General features: G+C 44.9%; 1 protein-coding gene across 1 annotated transcript in view; it reads left to right on the forward strand.

Annotated features, from left to right (window-relative positions):
- The first annotated feature begins 794 nt into the window (after nt 1–794).
- Nucleotides 795–24,835, forward strand: part of LOC136886764 (phenoloxidase 1) — a 109,685-nt gene continuing 85,644 nt past the window's right edge. Inside the window, exons 1-2 of the mRNA XM_068230618.1 lie at nt 795–1,212; nt 2,087–2,145. Coding sequence (XP_068086719.1) covers nt 795–1,212; nt 2,087–2,145 — 477 coding nt within the window. The remainder of the gene's footprint in view (nt 1,213–2,086; nt 2,146–24,835) is intronic.

Below are 24,835 nucleotides of genomic sequence, written 5' to 3' on the forward strand. Positions count from 1 at the left end.
CTCTCTACTTCCGTCCGGGAGCAGCGTGTTGAATAATGATGAAAATTATTTTGTAACCAATGTTACCTAGTAATAAATGGGTTCAGTTTTTAAAGCAATGTAAATCCAGTGAACATTATTCTGAATTGCTTAAATTGGCTCAGTTCTGTTTCTGTTTACCTGGCCATAATGCATGTGTAGAAAGAAATTTTTTCTTTAATGAATTCACAATGAGCAGATGACAGAAATAGACTGAAAGTAGAATCTGTTGCTGCAATACAATCTTAAAGAAATATCCTGGCAGGAATTTCATGATTACATTTTAAAAATGATGAGTTGATAAAAAGTGTGTCAAGTTCAGAAAGGTATGATTGGTATCAGCATCAGAGCACTTCTGTGTCATAAATATCTTTAAGCAAAGGTAAATAAATGCTGTTTTTAGTTTTAACTTATTCGTGTTTTTGAGAAATGAGTAATTCCACGTGAATTGTCCCATCTGTTACTTTAAAGTAACATTGCATATTATACAGAGTGTTTCAAAAATAGGGGACATGGTATTTGTTATATGTAGACAATCAAAATAGTTCATTCCAACATGTGTCCGGAAATGCTTCATTTTCGAGTTATGGCCTTCATAATACTGAACTTCACCGGAATGTTTTTCTTTCCACAGACCGTTGTCGTGAAAGGAGACATTAAGAGGACGCTCTGACGGTTCATTCCGAGGCGCAGGTTACATTCAGTGTTGTGTTTGGCTACATTCAGTGTTGTGTTTGGCTACATTCAGTGTTGTGTTTGGCGTTCTTCTGTGCGTCATGTACTCAGTTCAGCGTCTGGCAGAGATGCACTTCATGATGTACGGTAAGGCGGACGGCAATGCTGCGCTGGCTCGTCGTTTGTACCAGGAGAGGTACCCACATCGAAGATGTCCAGATGTACGTTTCCATCGCCGTCTGCGCGAGCATGGAAAATTTCACTCTCCTGGCTTGGGGAGGGGACGACCACGATCTACAACTTCAGCTGTAGAGGAGGAGATTCTGGACGCTGTGGACACGACACCTTCTATCAGCACACGAAGAATAGGGTTGAAAGTGAATGTTCCTCATACGATTGTCTGGAAACTGTTGAAAGAGTATCAGATTTATTCTTATCATTTGCAACGTGTACAGGCCCTGTCACCAGCAGATTACCCTGCACGAGTTAGGTTCTGTGAGTGGTTCTTGCAGCAGTGTGGTAGGTATAAATTCGAACTTTCCTACCTTAGTATTATTTACAGTTTACACGAGATTGCATTAATAATTTCCACAATCAGCATGTGCCTGATGTGGAAACCTTTAGGAATCGAATTGTGGCATCATGTGAGGATATACGCCATACTCCTGGAGTTTGGGATCGTGTTCGCAGGTGAATGAGACATCGATGTGAGGTCAGTATTCAAGCAGGAGGTGGACATTTTGAACATCTTCTGTAATGGCAATGACCTGCGGAGAAAACCGTTCCTGTGAAGTTCAGTGGTGTGAAGGCCGTAACTAGGAAATAGAGCATTTCCGGACACATGTTGTAATGAACTATTTTGATTGTCTACATATAAGAAATACATACCGGTACCTGAAATTATGCCCCCTATTTTGAAACACCCTGTATAATTTTTGAGTGTGTAAAGTTCATGTTTTACATAAAGTATGATTTCTTTTTATTTCTCTAATTGATTCCGATTGCAGCCCTTGTAAAGCAGACCCTCCGCTGAGGGTGGGCGGCATCTGCCATGTGTAGGTAACTGCGTGTTATTGTGGTGCAGGATAGTGTTATGTGTGAGTTGCAGGGATGTTGGAGACAGCACAAACACCCAGCCCCCGGGCCATTGGAAGTAACCAATGAAGGTTAAAATCCTCGACCCGGCCGGGAATCGAACCCGGGACCCTCTAAACCGAAGGCCAGTACGCTGACCATTCAGCCAACGAGTCGGACGATTTTAACATTAACATCATATAACAAGTGTATCTTTTGGTAACGGACCGGACAGTTCATACGAAATTACCAAAATACACTTGTTGGAATCATAGGCGCTGAATTTTGGTCTTGAGTATGAAAATATCAAATCTTACAGGAGCAAAAACACGATTGCGTTCCCGTACCACTACATGTATGGGGGCAGGTGCTCCTATGGTTGGAACTTGTCGATGTTGGTGTCCTGAATTTCATTCTGAACCTTATGGCAACCCTAGTCCGTGGTCGAATCTATGTTCCAGAACAGGACAGTACTAAATACAACTGCCAGAACGAAAGGGATTTTCTGAATGCGTGTGAACGCGAGGCTTCAATCGTCCTGTACGAATTTCGTGGGATTTTACTGCTCCTGTTATTGGAATGATATCTACGTGATCGCATGTCATGCTCTTTAAATATCCCTTTCGTTCTGGCCGTTGTATTCAGTATTGCCCTTGGTTACGTGAACGAATCGTATCCATGAAATTCCATTGAATTTTTGGTCCTAAATGAAGGATAATAATTGTTTCCACGCAAATCAACAGCAAAATTAGCGTTAAATTGATATATACCGCTACTATTAGAGGAATATAGATACATAACTCTGGCGACTATTTCGCTGTAGACTCGACTCTCTTCTGTGGCATTCCGCTTTATTGTGCCGTCTTTTGTTTCCTTCCTGAGGCCAGGGCTAGCACCGACGAACGGAAATGCTATGTCTGTGAATTCTCAATATCTTTGTCCATCATGACTAGGACGGGCAGTTCAAACGGGAAAATGGAGGTGCAAAGTATATGGTTAATAACACAAAAATGGTTTTTGTTGAAAGAAAAACAGCATGATCCTTGGACCAATAATGAGTTACCGGCACAATTCAATAACTCGCCCCACCAAGCAAAACAAAGACGTTCAAAAAAGTTAAGTGAGCTAAGACTTCACACACAAAAAGTGTTACATAAACAAAAGACATACTGAAGCGCTGTGATGTAGTAGAATCCATAGTCGAAATGTAGCAAAGTATGTATAGTATGTATATATTTATCTTGTACTAATGGCATTTCTTCTTCTTGGTTCGAATGGGCCTACTTTGAACCACGATTGTTCAACTGTTGGGCTTTGATCTTTACCCAGTATTCGCGCATTTCCTGCCGGTGTAACTCCTTTCTTTCATCTGTCCAGGGGTACCTTTTTTCCAGGGCTTTTCCTGAAATCCATGGACCTCTTTCAGGGTAACTTATGTCGTACAGACCGTCTATCTCGAAGATTTGATATTCCCAGTTCTTTAATGTCCTCTGTGTCTGCCAGTCAAGTGGTACGAATCTTCTTGTTCTGCCAGAAGATGAACAGGCGATTGGTCAGTCTTTTGGGAGGCAGTCTTACTATATGGCCATAGAAAGCTACTCTCCTTTTCCTAGCACAATCAGAGAGCCTCTCTATGCGCTCATAGAGCTCGGAATTGTACCGTCTACGGAATTCTTCATCTTCCTTTACCGGACCTAAGATCTTCCTGAGAATTCTCCTCTCTCTGATTTCCAGTTTCTCCACCAGACTTCTGGTCTTATGGCTGACGTGTAATGCTTCAGTTTCAGACTGCTCGATAGGCATTTTTTTTTTTTTTTGCTACAAGCGTTCTTTGTTAGTCGATAGGTCAGTTCCAACTTGTTGACTCTCGAGAATAATGATGTCCTTTCTGATAAGATGGGTTCAGTCCATTCATCGAGATACTTAAATTTATCAGTCCTCTTGATTTTTCCCCATTCTAGTAGTATCTCTCTGCTAGCTTCTTATAGTTGGTGAAGAACTCTGTTTTCTCCAACGACACTTGAAGACCCACTTTGGCTGCCTGTCTTCCGAGGCAATTGATCTGTATTGTTGCTGTATGCAGCGAATCGGTAATCAGTGCCATGTCATCAGCAAAGACCAGGCAATCTACAACCAGCCATTCCTTCTTATGACCCAGGTATATTCCACTCTGGATAACCAAGTTGGTCGGTTCTTTGCGCCATTCTCTCGCAACCTTTTCAAGGAGACAGTCGAAGAGAAGTTGTGGAAGTCCTGTGGTGTAGATTGAGTGTGCGTGACGTGTGACGTGGTGGTAGGTATGGGTAGGTGTCGTGTTGTATTTTAGATAAGTATGTACGCTCAGAATATGATCTCGCCATGCACCAGAATGGGAATGGTAAGACAATGCACCAAGAAAAACACAAGGCATAAACCAGGATACTAATCCAACTGACGCAGTACCAATCAACGCACGTGATAGCGTAGCAAAAGGGATATAACAACACTCCAAAAAAATATATATATATATATGTCCGTCCGTGCACAAGTTCACAGGTAGTTTTCAGTTTTCAAGGTGAAAGGTTTTGAGCAGAGCGCATAAATGGAAGCTTTTTCACTGAGTCCATGTATTCAGAGGAACCGAGGTAGGTACAAATTTCGTGAGGGCAAGGAAAGGCGTACGACAACAAAAAAGGGGAAAGAAGAAATAGTTTTTTTTTTATAATAACAATATATTAGCAAAAAACACCCAGAAGAAACATTTTACAAGCCAAAGAAAACAACAATCATCCAAAGGTCACTTAGTTCTGACTTCCAAAAGAGAAAAAGCAGATGGGACAACCATGTTAATTTTCAGATCTGTTTTTCAAAGAGAACAGCTAGACTCGAAACCTTCAATAATAATGCAACCTCTTTTACATGAGGAGTGTCCTACACAAGGAAAACAGAAATTTACGTATGAACACGAAAAAACATTAAAATTTGAAAGACATATGGGCCACTGTACAATAATACATGTAGAAAAAAAAAAGGGGGGCGGAAGGGATGCGGAATAGGAAGGTGGGGAAAGGGGAGGGACGTGAAAGAGAAACGGTACCAATGGCTGCCAACAGGGATTTGGAAAATAGGACCAGCCAGTATCGATGAAATTCCAAAATAGGAAATAGAAGCTAGGTGATAGTTCAATTGATTCTATTCAAGCGTTTGCTCGGGAAATCAGTTGAATTTCAATGGTTCATATCGCAGCAATCACTTGACGTATCACAAAGTCCAACTTCGGAGTGAGATGGTAATGTAAATTCCAAAGTAAGGTACCGCTATCAATAGCTGCAGTTAGCTTATTATCAACATGAACTGACATTGGTAGCCAGTAACGGCAATTTGAAAATTAAGGAAGTGCAGCATTAAAAGAAAGTTCAAAGAACAACATGGAAATGAAATAAATTAAAGTTTTCGCTCACCCGTCCAGCAGTCGTAGCTTTTCAATGGTACACAAAAGCACATTTTAAAAGAAACATTGCACACAGTCCAGCTGGTAGCAAAATAAAACCAAGTCCTCCCTCCACACAAATCGTCGTGTTCATCCCAACTCGCCGCTCAAGCCCAGAGCAGGCCAATTTATATTGAGGTAGAAGCGTCCAGAAAGGACGAGAGCATACAGTACCCAATGCGCAGCGAAGCGGTAGGGGAAGGAAAGAGGGAGGGTAAGCAGCACGAGCAGTTGAAACTGGACGGGCGAAGAGAGCACAGGCAGGTTAGTAGCGGCATATACAGCGTAGTAAACGTAGAATCCATAAAACAGTAGAAAAATTCGGAGCACGTTATAGTCCATCCGCTTATCTCACCCCTGTTTTTATCTTGAAGCTCTCCGAAACCACCTCTAAATGCAACCTTGGAATCGGTGTTAGTCAAAGTTTCTAGAATGTGTCTGGGGGTTTTGTTGTCTAATCTCAGTTCCTGGAGAATTTTATTGAGTGTTTGTCTATCAACGGAGTCGTAGACCTTCCAAAAATCAACAAAGATGACGACCACCTTCCGGTTTCTCATTTTGGAGTATGCAAGTACAGTTTTAAGGTTAAGGATCTGTTCAGTACAGGATCGGTTCTTTCTGAAGCCTCCCTGATATTCTCCGAGTTGACTGTCCAGTGGAATTTCTGCCCGTGTTAGTAACGCCTTGGAAAATATCTTGTATGTTACTGGGTCGAGAGAAATCCCACGATAGTTATTGAGGTCAGTAAAGTCTCCTATCTTATGACCAAAACCAAACCCCATGTCGGCACAGCCCCGAAGGACCATGGCCTATCAAGTGACCGCTGCTCAGCCCGAAGGCCTGCAGATTACGAGGTGTCATGTGGTCAGCAAGACGGATCCTCTCGGCCGTTATTCTTGGCTTTCTAGACCGGGGCCGCCATCTCACCGCCAGATAGCTCCTCAATTGTAATCACGTAGGCTGAGTGGACCTCGAACCAGCCCTCAGATGCAGGTGAAAATCCCTGACCTGGCCGGGAATCGAACCTGGGGCCTTCGGTAAGAGGCAGGCACGCTACCCCTACACCGCGGGGCCGGCCCTTTCTTATGAAGGGGATGAATTAGGCTGAGGTCCAATCAGGTGTTAATTTCTCTCTTTCCCAGATGTTCTGTATGATTTCCGTGAGCTTGCCCACGGCATTGCTTCCAGCACATTTCCAGAGTTCACCAACAGTGGAGTCCTCTCCAGCTGCCTTATTATTCTTAAGAAGTTGAATGATTTCACAAACTTCTTTCTGTGAAGGAGGCAGCGAGTCCGGGTTTGGTGTTGTTTGTAATCAAAATCTTCGCTGGATGAATCACAATTGAGTAAGTTCTTAAAGTACCGGTAGTGGGCTAAGAGGCGGCAGTTGTCCTTGTCGTTAAAAGCGAGGTTGTCCAGTGAGTCTCTGAAGTGAAGACTCGGTGGAGTGTATTTTCCAAGTAGTGTCTGTTTAAAAGTTTTGTAGAAGTCTCTGGATTTATTTTTAACGAAGCTCTCTTCGATTTGGACTAAGTTGGTTGTGTGTGAAGGCCCGTTTGTTTCCTCCGATTACTTTGGTTGTAAGTTTCCTTTGTTCCAGAAAGTTCTCTCAATGATCCTTGGTCTTTATAGAGTTCCATTTCATCCAGGCTGCTTTTCTTTGAGCTATTGTGTGTCACAGTCTTCAGTCCACCACGGGTGTTTCCTTCTTGTAGTAGGAAGGCCAAGTCTACTGGCCGTCTTGACAAGAGCTTCGTTCAGTTGGTCCTAATTGTTAAGAGCTGCATTGTTCAGTCTTCGAACTACTTCTTGATTGTTTTTAAGTCGTTCTATATCAGATCTGACCGTCTTGGAGGTCCTGTGTAATTTAGTGATTCTAGGCTGAAGCAATTTGATCTTTGAGAGGTAGTCATGTGGATCCAGATTGGCACTTCTTATTACCTTCACGTTTTGTATTTCCCTTTGGGATTTTCTTGAGATGGCCACACGATCTATCTGAAATTCATCCAGGTTGAGGAGAGATCCAAGTCTTCTGTTTCCTTGGCAGATGTTTAAAGGCTGCAGATTTCATGACCAATCCGAAAGTCTTGCACAGTTCTATCAGTCGTTCTCCATTGTGTTTATCCCCCCTGTGGGTGGGAGCGGTAGCTATCCCCTGCCTGTCGTAAGAGGCGACTAAAAGGGGTCCCAGTTTCAGCTTGTAAGCGTGGGTTGGCGTTGCTTCCATTTACTTGTGCCAGGCTCCTCACTTTTATCTATACTCTCCGACCTCCCTTGGTCAGCTCTTGTTCTTTTTCGACCCGACGGTATTAGAGCACTCGAGGCCTAGGGAGTCTTTCATTTTCACACCCTTCGTGCCCCTTGTCTTCCTTTGCCCGATATCTTCGTTTTTGGACGTGTGGTATCCCTTCCATTTTTTCCCTCCGAGTAGTGTTATATAGAGAATGGTTGCCTAATTGTACTTCCTCTTAAAACAATAATCACCACCACCACCTCCGTTGTGTTTAGTTCGTTTATGCGCCGGAATTAGGCCACTATGTTTTATGTATTTTTTCTCTCTTCACATTTGGGCATTGGAATTGCTAAGCAGTATGATGGTGTGTCTCTCTCGAATTTTAGAGAAACTATCTTCTAGGTCTTCCTAGAATTTGTCAGGTCTGTCCGGGTTGCGCTTGTTGTCCTCGTTGATTGAGGCGTGTAGCCCTTGTTAGCACATTTGAGGGAGAGGATGGATACACGACTGCTTGGGGAGGTAAAATGAATGACTGAATCCAGTATCTTGTGGCTGGTTATAAATCCTGTACCTAAGTGAGGTACATTCTTCATCACCCAGTGATCCACTTTTCCCTTTAGGATTCTATATACTTGTCCCCCTGTGGGTGGGGGCTGTAGAATAACACCCACGGTATCTCCTGCCTGTCGTAAGAGGCAACTAAAAGGGGTCTCACGCGCTGTGAATTTAGGAGCATGGGTTGGTGACCACGGGACCCTTAGCTGAGTTCTGTCATTGCTTTCACTTACTTGTCCCAGGCTCCTCATTTCCATCTGTCCTATCCGACCTCCCTTGGACAACCTTTGTTCTTTTCCGACCCCGACGGTTTTACGTATGGAGGCCTAGGGAGTCTTCCATTTCCATGCCCTTCGTGGCCCTTGTTTTTCTTTGGTCGATACCTTCATTTATCGAAGTGTCGGATCCCTTCCATTTTTCTCTTTGATTAGTGCTATATAGAGGATGGTTGCCCCGTTGTACTTCCTCTTAAAACAATAATCACCACCACCACAACCACCACCAGACGCCCTCTCTAAGGTCAGGATATGTGTTGCAGTGATTTGAGGTGCGTAGAAGGTGTACGGTCATGGCCTATAAATGAACTTTCCCGTGAGGAGAATGGAAAACCACGGAAAACATTTCTCAGGACAGTCGACGGCGGGACCAGTCCACCGCCTACCGAATGCAGAGCTAGAAGGCCTTGGTAAAGCCGTGGCCACTGTTAGCCGAAACTGTTCTGCTCGGTGTTCCATGTTACTGGATGCCGAGTGTTGCATGACCTTGCATTGAAAATACAGCAATATGCATTAATGACAAAAAAAAAAAAAAAAAAAAAAAAAAAAAAAAAAAAAAAAAAAAAAGACGTATAAGACTTGTGATTCATTATTAAAAAGAACTAAGTCAGGAATTTTCCTGTTTTTGTTTCAATTCAAAGAAGGAAAAACCTAGTAAATACGCCTTTCTAGAATGCTATTATTATTGTGAGTAATGCCTACACAGGAAAGCAAGAAATCTTTACAATTTATTTCATCCGTTTACCCTCCAAGGTTGGTGTTTCTCCCGGACTCAGTGAGGGATCCTACCTCTAACGCCTCAAGGGCAGTGTCCTGGAGGGTGAGACATTTGGTAGGGTATACAACTGGGAAGGAGGACCAGCATCCCTCCCTAGCGGCCTCGCTTGCTATGCTGAACAGAGCCTTGTGGGCGATCGGAAGATTGGAAGGGATAGGGAAGGAAGGGGCCGTTTCCTTAAGTTAGGTACCATCCCGACATTTTCATGGAGAAAAGTAGGGAAACCACGGAAAACCACTTCGAGGATAGCTGAGGTGAGAATCGAACCCTCTCTATTCAGTTTTGACCTCCCGGGGCTAAGTGGATCTCGTACCACTTTTCAAATGTCGTGGCAGAGCCGGAAATCGAGCCCGGTCCTCCGGGGAGGGGGGAGGTGGCAGCTATTCACACTAACCACTACACCACAGAGGCGGACAGTTAATCAACAAAAAAACAACTATAGTGTTTTCAATTTCACAGAAAAATATTGTTAAGTATATACCAAGTTTGTCCGCCTCTGTGGTGTAGTGGTTAGTGTGATTAGCTGCCACCCCCGGAGGCCCGGGTTCGATTCCCGGCTCTGCCACGAAATTTGAAAAGTGGTACAAGGGCTGGAACGGGGTCCACTCAGCCTCGGGAGGTCAACTGAGTAGAGGTGGGTTCGAATCCCACCTCAGCCATCCTGGAAGTGGTTTTCCGTGGTTTCCCACTTCTCCTCCAGGCAAATGCTAGGGTGGTACCTAACTTCAGGCCACGGCCGCTTCCTTCCCTCTTCCTTGCCTATCCCTTCCAATCTTCCCATCCCCCACCAAGACCCCTGTTCAGCATAGCAGGTGAGGCCGCCTGGGCGAGGTACTGGTCATCCTTCCCAGTTGTATCCCCGATCCAAAGTCTCACGCTCCAGGACACTGCCCTTGAAGCGGTAGAGGTGGGATCCCTCGCTGAGTCCGAGGGAAAAACCAACCCTGCAGGGTAAGCAGATTAAGAAAGAAAGAAAGAAAGATAGGAAGGAAGGAAGGAAGGAAGTGAATAATGATTTATTTTACGTCCCGCTAACTATTTTTACGATTTTCGGAGACAGCGAGGTGCCAGAATATTGTCCTGCAGGAGTTCTTTTACGTGCCAGTAAATCTACCGACACACGGCTGACGTATTTGAGCACCTTCAAATACCATCGGACTGAGCCAGGTTCGAACCTGCCAACTTGAGGTCAGAAAGCCAGCGCCGTAACCGTCTGAGCCACTCAGCACGACAAAGAGAGAAACGAACGTACATATGCTACATATAGAAAGTGGACCGATGTTCTTTTTAAATCGTACAAAATGAACATTTTCATAACGTACAAACAAAACCGTCCGCCTCTGTGGTGTAGTGGTTAGCGTGATTAGCTGCCACCCCCGGAGGCCCGGGTTCGATTCCCGGCTCTGCCACGAGGGCTGGAACGGGGTCCACTCAGCCTCGGGAGGTCAACTGAGTAGAGGTGGGTTCGAATCCCACCTCAGCCATCCTCGAAGTGGTTTTCCGTGGTTTCCCACTTCTCCTCCAGGCGAATGCCGGGATGGTACCCAACTTAAGGCCACGGCCGCTTCCTTCCCTCTTCCTTGCCTATCCCTTCCAATCTTCCCATCCCTCTTCAAGGCCCCTGTTCAGCATAGCAGGTGAGGCCGCCTGGGCGAGGTACTGGTCATACTCCCCAGTTGTATCCCCCGACCAAGAGTCTGAAGCTCCAGGACACTGCCCTTGAGGCGGTAGAGGTGGGATCCCTCGCTCAGTCCGAGGGAAAAACCGAACCTGGAGGGTAAACAGATGATGATGATGATGACAAACAAAACCAATTTAATTTCTATGTAGGGATGAGGTAATTAATGGCGAGTGGCCTCCGGAGAGGCTCGATACACGTCTTTTGAGTTGATGCCTGATAAGCGAATAGGGCCTGTGATGAATTCGAACCCGGGAACCCATAAAGGCCGGCACGCTAACCGTTTAGCCATGGGGCCAGACGGAAATGAGATGGTGATGGTGTGTTACACTTCGTAGTCTCCCTGTACAAGTGTTGTTTGTGATGTGATGACTGTCCAGGTAGGTCCCTCCTCCCCTCTCACTAATGGCCAGGAGGTTATCTTCTATTAAAACTATCTCAGTTACTCCTGAGCTCAGTCAGCACCATGGTGTCGGTCGATATGGGAGCCCTGCTGGGGCAGACACTTCTCTTCTGCATCTTCCACCTTGGAATGGCCGTAAGTCCACTTCTCTTTTTACGAATACCCAACCTGACAATTCGTACTTCTCATTTTTGTACAGATTTGTTTAAACATTAGTATAAAGCATCGCGGCAGGTCATCAGATATGTATAACGAAATTACTGGCGTGATGTTTATTTTACAAAACTCAATATACGTTTACAATTAAGTTTGAATTTATGGCGATGGTCATAAGTGGACGACATTACTTGTTTTCCTCGTGATGTATTCGTAGGATTCATTATTCATTATTCAAATAGTTATTTCATTCCTGCCCGGTAAAGGGGCAGGCGGGCCACCAGCTAAACATGTAGCTCTTTGGCCGATGAGTGAGTACAGAAAAGTAGAATTTTGAAACACATACATAGAAGTATGTCTCGTACATACTGAAAACAAAACATAATCAAATACAGATTGAAGCAGAGAAAATAAAAAAACATAAACAAGTATATAACAAGGAAATATTATGTGATTTCTTCCATGTCAGTCTATTTTTCATTGATTTCGATTGGCACACAAAGTATAAACGCACAACACATCGTACTGAGAGAGAAATGTCTTCAGTTCATCTTGACGTACGATACGAAAAACACTATGGTGGAAGCAGAAAGAAATGGACGTACACTAGTGGAACAATGAGGACGCGAAAAACACAGAATGATTGAAAATGAACACGGATAGAGATGACACTGGTAGTGTCGTAAAGCACTCAGACACAGATATTGGAGGCCGGTACCACTGCCGCGAGGAGCATCGTAATATCCAGTAAAAGAAAAAGTAGAATAAAAAGGCAGTGGGACAGGGGGGGGAAGTTACGTGATAGGGGTGGGGAAAAGGTAAGAGATAGCAGGAGAGCGGTCATTATTAAGGATAGCGGTGGCAAGAGGAGAAAGGTTGAGGGCTTCTTTAATCGCAGAGTGATTGATGGCGAGGGCAGATTGTAAGTATTTGAGACGAAGATCATGGACATGAGTAAGGATGGTGGGGAAAGAATAAAGAGGTTGGAAGTCAGCAGAAGGGGTGTCAAAGGGGAGATGGTATGCAATACGCATAGCATGTCTGTCAAGTTTAAGCAAGGTCACGTATTGTTGTCTGTCAGCTGTGAGCCAGGTCAAGGAACTGTATGTTACGACAGGGCGAATAAAAGATTTATAAACTGTGAGGATTTGGGAAGGACGGAGGCCCCACGTTTTACCAGTGAGAATACGAAGGGCTCGGAAGCGTTGAAGGGCACGTTTGTATACTTGTGTTAAATGATGTTTCCAATGAAGGTTGTTCTGGAATTGAATACCAAGGTAGATTAGGGTATTAGTTTCTGTTAGTGGAGTATTATACAACGTTAAAAGAACTCGGTGACGGGGTCTAGTGAGGCGGGATTTTTTCCGAAATACAATAAATTGGGTCTTGGTGGGATTAACAGCAATATGCCAGGCGTCGAACCAGGATTCTAGAACGGAGAGGTAGGTCTGTAAATAACGGGTAAGAGTAACAGTAGTAGGTGTAAGTGCAAGGATAGCCAGATCATCGGCATATTGATAGAGTCTTAAAGGGGGGTCGGGATGTGGGATATCATAAGTATATAAAATATATAAAAGTGGGGAAAGTGGGGAACCTTGGGCTACGCCCGCAGTCATACGAAAGGAATAGGAACGGGTACCACGGATGAGGATCTGTGCTGATCGATGTTGAAGATAGTTGAAAATAAATCGAATGATAGTGATAGGAATGGGAAGATGGCGTAACTTAAAAAGCAACCCAGCATGCCAGACTGAATCAAAAGCCTTATTCACATCGAGGCAAACTAAAGCGGCAGTTTTACGGGGGCGAAGATAGGCATTGAGAGAAGAGGATATGTGAAAGAGGTGATCGTGAGTGGAATGATGGGATCGAAAACCGGCTTGAGAGGATGGAATAAGACCTAGAGAGTCGAGATAGGAGGAAAGTCTCCTACTCAGAATCCCTTCTAGGATCTTGCTGAGGACAGGGAGTAAGGAGATTGGGCGATAAGACCGAATGTCAGATGGGAGTTTATGGGGTTTTAGGAATAGGAGAAGATTGGCGTTACCCCAATGATCGGGGTACGCGCCTGTATAAAGAATGTAGGTGTAAATAATGCTAAGAAGAGAAAAAAGAATAGGAGGGGCTTCTTGAATATGACGATATGAGATGGTATCGGAGCCAGGGGAGGTGTTTTTCCGATGTTTCAGGAAAAGCCGGATATCAGTGGGTGTAATGGGAGCATTTAATGGATGAGTATAATCAACATGAGAAAAATGGAGGAATGAAGGTTGAAGTTCAGGGAGGTTAGGATCAGAGTAAGCAATGATGGTAGGTTCGTGAGGATGATGGAAATTAGGGGCGTGGGAGGGGGAAAACACAGTTTGATAATAGTCAGCGAAAAGATTAGCCTTGTCTTGGTCAGTTTGTGGATGAGTGGGGGGATGTGTAATAGGGTAGCGAGGAAGAGGGTTGGTAGTTTTGGTTAGTTTTCGAAAAGTCGTCCAAAAACGTCGAGGGTCGTGATAATCAGCTAGCTCAGTACACTTGTCCATCCACATTTTACGTTTAATAGCTTTAATATATGAGCGCGCGTGGCGTAAAGTTCGGCGGTGTTGTTGGAGCGTAGTAGGGTCCTTGGTTCGAGTATATGCAGTAAAGTAGTCGTGAGCTAGCTGCAATAAGCGGAGAGCTGTGGGGGGTATAGGAGGTTTAGAGGGGTGGTAGGAGTGACGAGGAATATGAAGAGAATCTGCGGTAAGGATAGCTCGCTCTATTTTAGAAATTAGGGCGAATAGAGTGGGAATATTAGTAGGCGGTACAGCATCACTGAGTAAGTTAGTGAGAGTAGTGCGATAAGTATTCCAATTAGTGTGATTGAAACGACGAGTAGGGGGAGGGCGAGGAGGGGGTAAGGTCTGACGGGGAAGAACACCAGGAAAGGTGAGAAGGGCTGGGGCGTGATCGCTACCTATAGAAACGAGCTGCTGGATGGTGATAGATGTGGCAAGGGAGGGAGAAAGAAGGAGGACATCAGGGGTGGAATTATTGGCTGGGAGGGTGTGGAAAGGAAAATGGAAGCGCATGCCCCGGAGAGACGTACATAAATTAGTGAACTCGGAGATTTGAGTAGGGGTATATGAAGTAACATTAAGGTCTGCAACTATAATATATTCAGAAAATGTAGCGTCTATGTATTTAATAAAATCAGAGGGAATGAAAGGTTTAGACGGTATGTAGATAGTAGCTACCGTAATGGTTTTCTGAGGAGTAATTACTTCGAGTATTAGATATTCAGAGAAATTAGTAGGGAAGTGAAAGTAGTGCTGAATAACAGTAAAATCCCGTCTGACGCCGATAGCCACGCCACCACGGCCTTGAGTCGGACGATCAGCGCGATAGAAAGTAAACCGGGGAAATTGAGGCATTTGGGCCGGCGTCAGAAATGTCTCATTCAGAACAAAAATATCCGGGGCATACAATGAAAGGGAGGTGTCCAGCAGCGGCCGATTGGACTTAAGAGATCTTATGTTGGCATAGTAAAGCTTCAATACGCTAACGCATAAAGTGAACAGTACTTAGGGGAAAAAATGCAAAATGCATTTTATTCCCCGAGTACGCCACGTCGACATGAGTGTTCAAAACCAATCTAGCCGCTAGCTGGATCTGATTTAGGATGTGTGGGCGATGGAAGGGGAGGACGTTCTGTAACACCATCGTAATAAAACGAATGATGTTCTCAGAACTCGGAGGGAGGAGGAAGGAGGAAGAGGCAGGGGTAGGTAGGTCTTGAGATTGAACAGGGACAACGGTTTCAGGATGATCAGGTTCAGGAGCAGGTTTGGAACGACATTTATAACTGAAAGCAGGATGATTTTGATTACAATTAACACATTTTGGATTCGACTTATTGGGACAAGCATGAGTAGGATGCTCCTCACGTGAACAGATGGCACATACCTCCGGATGAACACATGGTGTCCCTGGGGCGTGGTCGAACCTCTGGCACGTCCCGCAGCGGATCTTCTGAGGTGGCGATGTTCTGGAGGGTTCTACCCGATGGCGCCGGGCGTAGATCATGGCGCCGTCACGGAGCAGGGCGTCGAGCGTCGAGACGTCGCGTGATAGAATGCGAACCAAGGAAGTGGGTCCTTGAGCGTTCCGAATACGGATGACTCGGTAGATGTGGTGACCCTCGAGTTGGAGTTGAGCAGCCACCTCATCGTCGGTGTAGTCTCGGTCGACTTCATAAGCAACCACAGATAGAATTGTTGCTGGTCGGGTGGGCGGTGCAGGACGTTGTGTTGGACGCTGTGTGGTGACATTAGTGGCCCGTGCATGTGTCCCCAGTTGATGAGCTCCGATGTTATTCATGAAGTGATGGTAAAATGGTTGGCAGGTTTTAAGATTATAACCATCTCTCGACCGTTGGATTTCAAGTTTATAATCCTGAAGATTGGGCGTAAATTTTGCAATTAGTTGATAGATGCACCTGACGTTGGCCTTGGTGATGTCCAGATTTGTAAGCTTTATCAGATAGAAAGGCGGTTGAACAGTTGGCTGGAGCGTTGGAGTAACAATACTGCGCTGGCGAATATTAGGTGGTATTGCTGGGTTTTGCGCCGCCTGAGCATAACTACGTACATGTGCAGGCATGTACGTTGCAGGTTGGTCCAACAGGTTGGGCAGTTGGTGGGCGGTCGAAGGTCCAGGGCCCAGCAAATGAATCCCAAGGTCCGTTCCAGAAGATTCCAGACGAGCATGAGATCCCGGTGAGGTTTCGACAGAGCCTTGAGAACGTTGCATCAGGGATTGTGTCGGACAAATTCTTTTCCGTTCTCCATCAGGACTTCCAGAACCAGATTCCGATAAACGACGAGGTTGTTTGGTTTGAGTAGTTTCCATGTCCTTTGGTGGCGACCTGGGTGAACGTGATCGCGTTGGTGATGGCGGCGGTGAAGGAGTCATCGCGTAACTTCCAGAAAATTCTTGATATGTAGACGTAAGACTGTCGACGTGTAGAGATTCCGGTCCGATCATATACTGTAGACTGAGGGTATATTCGTAGGAGAGACCAATAGATCTAAGTTTCGCTGCAAGCGCAAAATTGCTACGAGTTTTAAGAAAAAAAAAACCCTTGATGAATTCACATTTTCTATAAAATAGGCCGTGTGACATAATATTGTCCGCCTCTATGGTGTAGTAGGGGCTGCCTGGCCGAGGCGGTAAAGGCGTGCTCGATTCGCCCGGAAGGACGTGGGTTCGAAACCCCGTCAGGAAGTCGTAAAATTTAAGAAACGAGATTTCCACTTCCGGAGGTGCATATGGCCCTGAGGTTCACTCAGCCTACACCAAAAATTAGTACCAGGTTTAATTCCTGGCGGCCGGGCTAACCACTCTACTCCATCACGTGCCGCGGTTAACAATGGTGGAAGCCTTTACCTTCCACTCCCCCAAGGGCCTTCATGGCCTGTACGGAGGTGTCTTTGTCTTTTTTTGTCTATGGTGTAGTGGTTAGTATAATTAGCTGCCACCCCCGGAGGCCGGGTTCGATTCCCGGCTGTGCCACGAAATTTCAAAAATGGTACGAGGGCTGGGACGGGGTTCACTCAGCCTCGGGAAGTCAACAGAGTAGAGGGGGTTCGATTCACACCTCAGCCATCTCGAAGTGGTTTTCCGTGGTTTCCCACTTCTCCTCCAGGCAAATGCCACGATGATATCTAAATTATGGTCACGGCCGCTTCCTTTCTACCCCTACAAAGCCCATGTGAGGTAGCTTAGACGGGGTACTAGTCCTCCTCCCCAGTTGTATCCCCGACCCAGTATCTCACGCTCCAGGTAGAGTTCGGATCCCTGGCTGAGTCCGAGGGAAAAACCAACCCTGCTGGCAGAAGGGAGATAGTGGGTTCGAAACCCCACTGTCGGCAGCCATGAATATGGTTTTCCGTGGTTTCCCATTTTCACACCACGAAAATGCTGGGGCTGTACCTTAATTAATCCCACGACCGCTTCCTTTCCACTCTTATCCCTTTCCTATCCCATCGTCGCTATAAGACCTACAGTATCTGTGTCGCTGCGACGTAAAGTCAATTTATTGTTTAAAAACACAAGAAGTTCGTGTGCCTAGATTATTTTAATTCATGCAAGCATGAATTGTTTTTGCTAGTTGCTTTACGTCGCACCGACACAGATAGTTCTTATGGCGACGATGGGACAGGGAAGGGCTAGGAGTGGGAAGGAAGCGACCGTGGCCTTAATTAAGGTACAGCCCCAGCATTTGCCTGGTGTGAAAATGGGAAACCGTGGAAAACCATTTTCAGGGCTGCCGACAGTGGGGTTCGAACCTACTATCTCCCGACTACTGGATATTGGCCGCACTTAAGCGACTGCAGCTATCGAGCTCGGTCAAGCATGAATTGATCCGGAGAGCAAGGACCACCATTAAATACAGATTAATTTATGTTTTACTGTGCAGCCCAGAGGTTGTGACTCATAGTTGGTAGGTTCGAACATGGTTCAGTCCAATGCAATTTGACATGGGTGCCCATATGACAGTCTGTACGGCGGGGGGGGGGGGGGGCAGATCTGGTGGTACGTAGTAGATAAATGGTGACTTGTATTCTGCGATAGAATAACCCACGGTATCCCCTGCCTGTTGGTGGGGACGGTACTACCGCTTCTACGTAATACTGACTTTGAAATCATTTTCTTGAAAGGAAAACACCTGACTACACTAGATTTTTTTGCCTTTCTCTCAGAGGTAGGGGGGGGGGGGGCACCTTGCCCCCGGGTATGGGCGCCCTTGGTATTTGAAAGTCCTCATATCGGTAGATTTACCGGTTCGTAAAAGAAATGCCGGACAAAATTCCTGTATACCCCTAAGCTATCTAGATCATTTCCCTCAACACTCTCCGAATTTGATGGTAAAAATTAATTTCGAATTCCACAATATTTTTCAAAAAAAGTTTTCCACTCGGAGAAAAACGCGTGTGTTTGCGTACTTCTGACATTTTGGTTTTCAGCCCCATGAAAACCCCCGCTATCTGCCACTTTTACTAATTTTCGATACCGTATTGGAGGTATCAGTGCTCTAGTACACTGCCACATATGAAGTTTCTAGGTGCCTCGTTAATGCGTGCCAGTTTCCATTCGTGGATCTGTATGTCATGACCATCAATCAATACTTCACACCACAGCCTGCACGGTTGCTGCGTAACATCGCGTCACGCATTTCATTGAAACATGTATTTATGATCATTTGACGTTCCCAAGACCACAATTAGAGTATGGTTCCATTGTATGGGATCCACACTAGGAGTATTTGAAACGAGAACTGGAAAAGATCCAAAGAAAAGCAGCTCGATTTGTTCTGGGTGATTTCCGACAAAAGAGTAGTGTTAGGAAAATGCTGCAAACTTTGGGCTGGGAAGACTTGGGAGTAAGGAGATGAGATGCTCGACCGAGTGGTATGTTCCGAGCTGTCGGTGGAAGGATGGCGTGGAATGTCATTAGTAGAGCAATAAGCTTGAGTGGAGATTTTCAAAGTAGGAAAGATCATAATATGAAGATAAAGTTGGAATTCAAGAGAACAAGTTGGGAGCAAATCATTTATACGAGAAGTAAGGGATTGGAATAATTTATCAAGGGAAATGTTCAATAGGTTTCCAGGTTCTTTGAAAACATTTGGCTAGGTGAACAATTGACAGCCCTAAATGCAGATGATTGATTAATCGATCTCCCTGTGGGTGGGTGCGGTAGAATAACACCCACGGTATCCCCTGCCTGTCGTAAGAGGCGGCTGAAAGGGGTCCCAGGGGCTCTGAAGTTTGGAGGGTGGGTTGGCAACCACGGGGTTCTTAGCTGAGTCCTGGCATTGATTCCACTTACTTGTGTCAGGCTCCTCACTTTCATCTATCCTATCCGACCTCTCTTGGTCAACTCTTGTTCTTTTCCGACCCCGACGCTTTTAGGTTTGCGAGGGCTAGGGAGTTTTTCATTTTCACGCCCTTCGTGGCCCTTGTCTTCCTTTGGCCGATATCTTCATTTTTCGAAGCATCGGATCCCTTCCATTTTTACCTCTGATTAGTGTTATATAGAGGATGGTTGCCTAGTTGTAACTTCCTCTTAAAACAATAATCACCACCACCACCTCCCTTGGTCAACTCTTGTTCTTTTCCGACACCGACGCTATTAGGTTTGCGAGGGCTAGGGAGTTTTTCATTTTCACGCCCTTCGCGGCCCTTGTCTTCCTTTGGCCGATACCTTCATTTTTCGAAGCATCGGATCCCTTCCATTTTTCTCTCTGATTAGTGTTATATAGAGGATGGTTGCCTTGGTGTTCTTCCTCTTAAAACACCACCACCACCACCACCACCACAAAGAAGGGAGAAATATTAAATTAAGCCAACAACGAGTTTAGTGAAATCGTTTTTTTTTAATGGTCTGTGGATCAGATACAGTAATAGCGATTATTTGTACTACCGTTGTGCATACAGCCTACACTAACGTAGCTAATTTAACTTTCCACAGCAGATGAAATACTAGAATGCACGCATTTATAAATCAATTAATCATCAATGATTTGCATCTATTAATAGGACTGTCGATGAGGTGACAGATTCCATATCAATTATGTACCTAGTGTTTCCTTAATTTTTTCAAAGAACTTGGAAACTTATCGAAATTTATCCCTTACTCCTCTTCCTATAAATGAATATTTGTCACAATTTATCCTCTTGAATTCCAACTTTATCTTCATACCGTGATCTTTCCTACTTTTGAAAGCTCTGCTCAAGCTTATTCATCTACTAATGTCATTCCACGCCAACTCAGCACTGACAGCTCAGAACATACCACTTAGTCGAACAGCTCGTCTCCTTTCTCCCAAGTCTTCCCAGCCCAAAGTTTGCAGCATTTTCGTAACACTCTACTTTTGTCGGAAGTCACCAAGAGAAAATTGTGCTGCTTTCGCATTAAATATTATGGAATGAACGGGTAACACGTACTAGTATGTTCAGTGGTCAGGCTGAAGGCTGGTTTGATTCTCATCAGCTGTTATTGATAGTAATGGGAAACGCTCTCGTTCGAGACTCTCGAGACTGACGTCCGTGATCTTGAGACTCTCGCGAGAATCTCGAGACCGATTCTCCTGTGCTGCAATCTGTGCGACTTCCTAGTAACTACGATTGTAAACTTGATAGTATACTATAAGCTACTGCGTGAAAACAACGTTTTCACATGGAAACGTGTGAGCCAATCAATTTTGTCAAACGTCTGGAAAATACTGCATGTTCAACTATGCACCCCTTAATACCATTAACGAAAGTGAAAACAAAATGTCAGTTCTTAAACTGTTCACCACATATCTCGGGTGGACATTTTAGCTGAATAACTCTGTATAACTTGTGAATAACTGTAGATAGGGTGTACACCTACCTGGATACCTCGCAATTGTTGCCGACAGGGTAGCTTCTTGTGATGCAGACCGGGCCGGAGATGTTCTGCGATGGTTCCCCTTCATTGATATTATGTGTTTTCAAGTGCCGGATCATCCCAGAAGCATTTCTGCCGAATATATTTCACTTCATTTGAACAAATAACACAGCGGGTTCTTCAAAATAACCGACATCCACGAATTAAGTTGCGTTTCGGGGGTCGTCTTAAAGCTGTCGCGTACAATTAGACGCATTGTGTCGTCATATACCAAAGTACTTAATTATGACGCGAATACTCTATAACATTGTAATGAATTATTTCCTTCGTCAACAAATTATCGGGTCTCAGAGGATTTCAACTTGGGAGCGTGGTTTGGCGACCACGTGGCCCTTAGCTGGCATTGCTTCCACTTACTCGTACCATGCTTCTCACTTTCATCTATCCTATCCGACCTCCCTTGGTCAACTCTTGTTCTTTTCCAACCCCGACACTTTTAGGTTTGCGAGGGCTAGGGAGTCTTTCACTTTCACGCCCTTCGTGGCCCTCGTCTTCCTTTGGCCGATACCTTCATATTTCGAAGTGTCGGATCCCTTGCATTTTTTCTCTCTGATTAGTGTTATATAGAGGATGGTTGCCTAGTTGTACTTACTCTTAAAACAATAATCACCACCACCACAGCACCAAAATACCGCTAAGCACAAGCATTGGTCATATGGGGTCCGATAACGATGTGCACTTACCTTTCGAAAGAACTGGAGCAAACTCAGGCGTTTTAGATTACACGTGCTACTCATGCGTAATGGTGGATGCATATGCAGCAAGGTGTATCTCCCGTCTCGAGTTCGAATAACGCACGCCTCTAGTATCCTGGTAGGTGTACCTACAGTAGTCGTCAATTTATGTATTTTTTTGTTAGGGGCTTTAGCCTACGTCGCACCGACACAGACAGGTCTTTTTTTTCTGCTAGGGGCTTTACGTCGCACCGACACAGATAGGTCTTATGGCGACTATGGGATAGGAAAGGCCTAGGAGTTGGAAGGAAGCGGCCGTGGCCTTAATTAAGGTACAGCCCCAGCATTTGCCTGGTGTGAAAATGGGAAACCACGGAAAACCATTTTCAGGGCTGCCGATAGTGGGATTCGAACCTACTATCTCCCGGATGCAAGCTCACAGCCGCGCGCCTCTACGCGCACGGCCAACTCGCCCGGTCAGACAGGTGTTATGGCGACGATGGGATAGGATAGTCCTAGGGGTTGGAAGGGAGCGTCCGTGGCCTTAATTAAGGTACAGCCCCAGCATTTGCCTGGTGTGAAAATGGGAAACCACGGAAAACCATCTCCAGGGCTGCCGACAGTGAGATTCGAACCCACTATCTCCCGGATGCAAGCTCACAGCCGCGCGCCTCTACGCGCACGGCCAACTCGCCCGGTAATTTACAGTACTTAGCCTATTCTTTTGTGTACTTTACGCTTCATACGATGCCAGAATGCGTTTCCTTTATCATTATGTTATACTGCGTCAAAATAGACCTCGGTAGAAATGAACGCCCTAGTCGCTTGTTGATACGTATTTACGTAATGGAGAAGGTTCTTAATTGGCTATATTCCCTGTGGGTGGGGGCAGAAGAATAACACCCACGGTATCCCCTGCCTGTCGTAAGAGGCGACTAAAAGGGGCCCCAGGGGCTCTGAACTTTGGAGCGTGGTTTGGCGACCACGGGGCCCTTAGCTGAGTCCTGGAATTGCTCCCACTTACTTGTGCTAAGCTCCTCACTTTCATCTATCCTATCCGACCTTTCTTGGTCAACTCTTGTTCTTTTCCGACTCCGACGCTATTAGGTTTGCGAGGGCTAGGGAGTTTTTCATTTTCACGCTCTTCGTGGCCCTTGTCTTTTTTTGGCCAATAAATTCATTTTTCGAAGTGTCGGATCCCTTCCATTTTTCCCTCTGATTAATGTTATATAGAGGATGGCCTAGTTGTATTTCCTCTTAAAACAATAATCACCACCACCACCACCACCACTTAATTGATTATTCGCATACTCAGCACAACCAACACTTATCTCCCTCTACCTGTAGGCATATGACACGCTGCTCGCCACACAATGCGGGGACAACGCTCTCGAGATGTCTCGAAATATCTCGCGAGTAATAGTGTCTGCGCCAGTCTCGAGAAATCTCAAGACCTCGTCTCAGACTGCCCATCACTGGTTATAGGATAGCCCTAGGCGTCATTGAAGAGGCATACTTGGAAACTGAGGTAGTTTGCCGTTGCTTTCCTCACCGAGTCAGAAGCATATCAGCCTGCCCAGTCCACTGAAATGCACGCACCGACCGACTCTATGAGCGACATTTCCCCACCATTTATAACAGGGACTTAATTAACATAACACTTATACTAACTGTAATATTCTTAATTTTTTAATGAATACACTTTTATTTACAATCTGCTTTACATCACACCGACACAGATAGGACTTATGGCGATAATGGGATAGGAGAGTGGGAAGGAAGCGTCTTTGGCCTTAAGTAAGGCAAAGCCCCAGCATTTGCTTGGTGTGAAAATAGGAAACCGCGGAAAACTATCTTCAGGGCTGCCAACAATGGGATTCAAGCCCACTATCTCCCGAATGCAAGCTCACAGCTGCGCGCCCCTAACCGCACGACCAACTCGCCCGGTAATTAATGCACTTCTCTGCCAAACTAGTATTAAATAAATAATAATGGCGTATGGCCTCCGGAGAGGCCTGGTGCAGGTCTTTTTCTAGTAGACGACCTGCATGTCTGTGAAGATGGGGGTCCTACCTAGGATGATTTCTAATGTTGAATACGCCACACACACCCAGCCCCCGAGCCATTGAAATTAACCAATTAAGGTAAAAATCCCCGACCCGGCCGGGAATCGAACCCGGGACCCTTTGAAGCGAAGGCCAGTACGCTGACCATTCAACCAACGAGTCGGAAAAAAAAAGTATTGATATGTATCATATATAGGCTGTAGTCGAACTTCGATATCTCGAATTGCCTTTGGAGATAAAAACGTACTTCGAGATATAAAAATTTGAAAAGAAGAAGAAAAGACGATTACCATACAGTGTTATATACGGACGAATAGTCAACTGTTGTTTCTTCCTACTATTTTCGTTACTAGAACGACTACTGTGGGCCTACCAGCTAGGTTTTAATGCTATCGTATTAATACAGTACAAGCTTCGATCGAATCTCTTCCAATGTATTATATCTATTTTATTAAAGTAGGTACTACACAGTTATATTGCTAGTACATTTTCATATTATAGTACTTACAAATTCATATCTTTGAAAAGAAATCAATCAATCAATCAATCAATCAATCAATCAATCAATCAATCAATCAATCAATCAATCAATCAATCAATCAATCAATCAATCAATCAATCAATCAATCAATCAATCAAAACTGCTCTGCATTTAGGGCAGTCGCCCGGGTGGCAGATTTCCTTTCTGTTGTTTCCTAGCCTTTTCTTAAACGATTTCAAAGAAATTGAAAATTTATTGAACATCTCCCTTGGTAAGTTATTCCAATCCTTAACTCCCCTTCCTATAATTTGTCCTCTTATATTCTAACTTTATTTTCATAATATGATGAGTTTATTTTACCTCCTTTTCTGCAACATCCGGTTCTCCACAGAGTTTTCTTGCTTGCTAAACATCTCCTTCAACTGAAGGTTGTTCCTATACGTAGCGACGAAAAGCGGACGGAATATCTAAAGCCCAGTCTCCAGGTGGCACTTCTTTCGATAGCAGCTTTTCATTGTTTGTGCTGTCTACGTCCTATTTCTCCTAACCATCTTGTTGCGCTGTACCTCCTAAGATTTTCCTCTCTGGGGAGGGGTTGCTCGGTTATTAAAACACCAGCATTAACGAAAGAGTCGTAATCTTCTTCACAAGAAGGAACGTTTTAATAATACAACCATTCTTCAGGCACAGGTTCATCCAGATCTCCATGTTCTTCAAGCTCGAATTCATTTTTGAAAAACCCGGCCTTGCGGAAGTAGTTCGCAATTGCTTTTTTCTGTTACATCATCCCACGACTTCTGCAACATCACAACAGTATCCTGAAGATTGA

This window comes from Anabrus simplex, chromosome X, assembly GCF_040414725.1.
Source record: "Anabrus simplex isolate iqAnaSimp1 chromosome X, ASM4041472v1, whole genome shotgun sequence".
Classification (NCBI taxonomy): Eukaryota; Metazoa; Arthropoda; class Insecta; order Orthoptera; family Tettigoniidae; genus Anabrus; species Anabrus simplex.